This window comes from Portunus trituberculatus, chromosome 17 (assembly GCF_017591435.1).
Source record: "Portunus trituberculatus isolate SZX2019 chromosome 17, ASM1759143v1, whole genome shotgun sequence".
Lineage (NCBI taxonomy): Eukaryota > Metazoa > Arthropoda > Malacostraca > Decapoda > Portunidae > Portunus > Portunus trituberculatus.
In genome coordinates, this window is record NC_059271.1 from 17,934,584 (window position 1) to 17,938,301 (window position 3,718).

Genomic DNA, 3,718 nt, shown 5'->3' on the forward strand with positions numbered 1-3,718 from the left:
TCTGTAAACTTTTATCTGTTAAAAAACAGTTTTCCTGTAAATCAGTTTACAGATTTATCTGTTTGCAAAAGTTTTACATTTTTTCCGTTAATTCATTTACAGATATTTTTCTGTTAGAATTACTGTATTCCAGTATTTTCATACAGGATTTTACCCGATTCTTTTCTTAGGAATTGGTCAGCAATAATTGCTGTAGTTACATATATAAACCTGTAAACAACTCTATAAAAGTATTAGAATATCCTTATGAATATTATTGCTGGCCAGTTCTTCAAGAAATTCAAGTAAAATATTATACAAAAATATAACAATGTAACATCATCAAATCCTGCAAAAACCTCCTCTTCTAAAGTAACACTAATACAAGGCAACTGATAAGTAATATTTTATTTTTAAGGTACAAAAGCCATTTTGCTGAGATTTCTCCCATGACGGCAACTATTAAAAATCCACTTACGCGGAAACTGATCAGATCTTTCCTGAGTATGAAATGTTAACATCACAGATTATATAAAAGTACAAAATGCTCCATATTACATGTGGGGAAACATCTCTCTAAATGTAAAGAGAATTGCAGTGAATGTGTAAAAATATGACGTTTTGAAACGCTAAGCCTCCATGACACCAACTGCTGAGAAACTTCTAGTACTTCCTTATGAAGATTTTGAAAAGAAATTAATCTCATCAACACATGAAATTATAAAGAGTAACTTCCATGAGACAAAAATTCCTAAAAACAGCTTTCAAAATATTCCTTTAAATTTCATAACTGAAATAATAATCACAACCAAAAAATTAAACAAAACCTTCAAAACCATATAACCACACTTTTGTGGCCTTAACTCCTCCAATCCACATCAGCAAGGCCATTAATCAAACTCAGAACTTTGGGATGAATTTGAGAATACCTCTTGGAATTCTTCTTAATCTCCACTTTGCTACACCTGTCAGGGTTGATGCGGACAAAACACCTGTAACAATAAACACTATTATGTAGATACAACATATGAATGATTTTGCTATCTTTATATTGGAGCACAAGAGTTATGAGCTACCCATCTGGGTTGGAGCTGAAGAAGTATCTGTAATGATAAACACTGATATGTAGATATTATATATAAATGATCTGATATGTAAATATTACATATAAATGATTTTATATTTATACTGGTGGCTTGTGTAAAAAAAAAAAAAAAAAAAAAAAAACAAGACTACCTTACTAACCATCTGGGCTGAGGCTGATGAGACATCTGTAATGATAATGAATGATATGAAGAAATAGTAGTCATCTTTATATTGGACACATAAGCCAGAGATGATTTGGATATATTTGGGTGTGCTTTCACGTGTAGCCCCTGTTCATGCAAAGTATGTAATGTAAATCGAAGTGACCTTGTTGTCCCGTTGTGTGGTGTGCCTGGTCTCAGGCCTATCCTAAGATGAAATAATGATATGTAGTCTCATCTTTAGATCAAACATGACACATAAGATTACTCAATGAGCTATGGTAGGCAATGATATGCAGCACTCACACTGTTTCATGCAAACATAGTAGTATATATAATATTGACCAGCACAACTCTGGTATATTGATAACTTGAACAGAAAAAATATAATTTATGCCTAGCTAGACACTTGAGGTCCCTGAAAACTGGGACCGAGAGCTTTCAAAACTGGCGGCAGATGGTGCGGCAGTTCCCTGCCATAGCTCATTGATATATGCACATTCTATACATAGGTATGTAATCTTGAATTTCAATGATAGAGGCAAGAGAGAAGTAAATAAGGATTTGGAAAGGGGCAGTCAGGCTATCAATTGGATAAGATTTTTGATAAGCTAACATTAAGTTTAAGTAAGAATTTACCTTTGAATGAATTCCAGTGTAGATGCACATTCTGCAGGGTACATGATGTTCAAGTTATAGTAGCTTGCAAACAGCATAGCAAGACCAGCAGCAAATGTGGCAATGTCCTCGTTGACAATAACACCATCAATAGACAGCATGTATTTACTTGCATACAGTCTGGATTCCCCTGAAAGAGCATTAACATTATGACAGTATTTTGTAGGTTGAGCTGACATGGAATTAATGAACCAATTTTCCAGAATTCGTGTTGAAGTACTTAATGACCATTTGTTACCTATGTGTTGCAAAGTAATTACTGTGAGGGTTATGAAAGTAGGATTGAAATTGTTAATAAAAAAAAAAAAAAAAAAAAAATAATAATATATATATATATATATATATATATATATATATATATATATATATATATATATATATATATATATATATATATATATATATATATATATATATATATATATATATATATGGGATGATACAGTAAATACAGCTTTCCTATATTTCTGTCATGGAGAATAATGTGTTGTCTATAACAACACAACAAGGCTGGTACCGGTAGTATATCATATACATATAAAAATTACAATTAAGATTCATCTTATGCTAAATGCAAATTACTAGTAACATATCACAAAACTATATAGAATATGGTACATATATCATTGGTTTCATAACACAGCACAAGCAAAAAGTTATGTGATGGGAATGCAATGCAAGCTATTATTATTTACTTACTAAAACCTATTAAACATGGTGTTTTTGGTAAGTCCTTCCTTATTTCAGTCATTGTTGCAGTGGGCTGAAAAAAAATATATGAACATACATATAAACAAAGCTTTTAAAATCTGGAAGTAAACATGTTATCCATGTCAAAACAACAAAACAACACACACCTCACACAGACATGAACACATAGGACACATGCACTAGCCAGTATTTAAGAAAATTAATGTAAAATAAGAGTTTGCATTTCATTGGTTTTCATTAATAAATGGGGGTATTTGGCTGTGAAAGATAAGTTTGCAGAACGAAACTAGCTTAGTTAAGCAGGCTGGTAAGTCAACTCCGTCAACTACCGTCAGCTGCGTAGAAGACAGTGAAAAAACACTTCATTATTAATAGAGGTCTCCATCACTATATGATTCCTTTTTATGAAATGTTTATCATTTACAACATTTTGTTTCAGTAGCCTACCCTTTGTAAGGTGGCCACTTGACTTCTCCTCTCCTCTCTCTCCTTCCTTTCCTCTCTCTCTCTCTCTCTCTCTCTCTCTCTCTCTCTCTCTCTCTCTCTCTCTCTCTCTCTCTCTCTCTCTCTCTCTCTCTCTCTCTCTCTCTCTCTCTCTCTCTCTCTCTCTCTCTCTCTCTCTCTCTCTCTCTCTCTCTCTCTCTCTCTCTCTCTCTCTCTCTCTCTCTCTCTCTCTCTCTCTCTCTCTCTCTCTTATTATCTTTGATCATCACCACCACCACCACCACTACCACCATTAGTGCGCTGAGTAGAGCTGCTCATTCAACATGAAAATGATTATAAACAAACTTCACTGACTTCAGCAGCCTTATTGTTAATGCTGTTCATTTCAACAGTAATTATTTTGTTAGTTGACGGCAGCTGACGGCAATTGACGGTAGCCTTATTGTCAATGCAGTTTATTTATACAGTAATTATTTTGTTAGATGACGGTAGCTGACGGCAGTTGACGGTAAATAGTACAGGCGCCTCCACCGAACATACAAGGCTACTTTCGAATAACTTTGCTATTGTTTATACATCTAAATCCCCTCTTGTATAAGAGGGGATTTAGATGTATAAGAGGGGATATGATAGAGTTATTTAAAATTTTCTCAGATACA

At 33.6% G+C, this 3,718-nt stretch overlaps 1 protein-coding gene across 1 annotated transcript; it reads right to left on the reverse strand.

The window, feature by feature from the left end:
* Positions 1 to 372: 372 nt before the first annotated feature.
* Positions 373 to 2,661, reverse strand: LOC123505044. The gene is made up of 3 exons (XM_045256064.1): positions 2,604 to 2,661; positions 1,866 to 2,034; positions 373 to 971 (listed from the first exon to the last, which is right to left on the reverse strand). The coding sequence occupies exons 1-3, from the start codon at positions 2,653 to 2,655 to the stop codon at positions 839 to 841; spliced, it is 354 nt and encodes a 117-aa protein (XP_045111999.1). The 5' UTR covers positions 2,656 to 2,661; the 3' UTR covers positions 373 to 838.
* Positions 2,662 to 3,718: the final 1,057 nt, after the last annotated feature.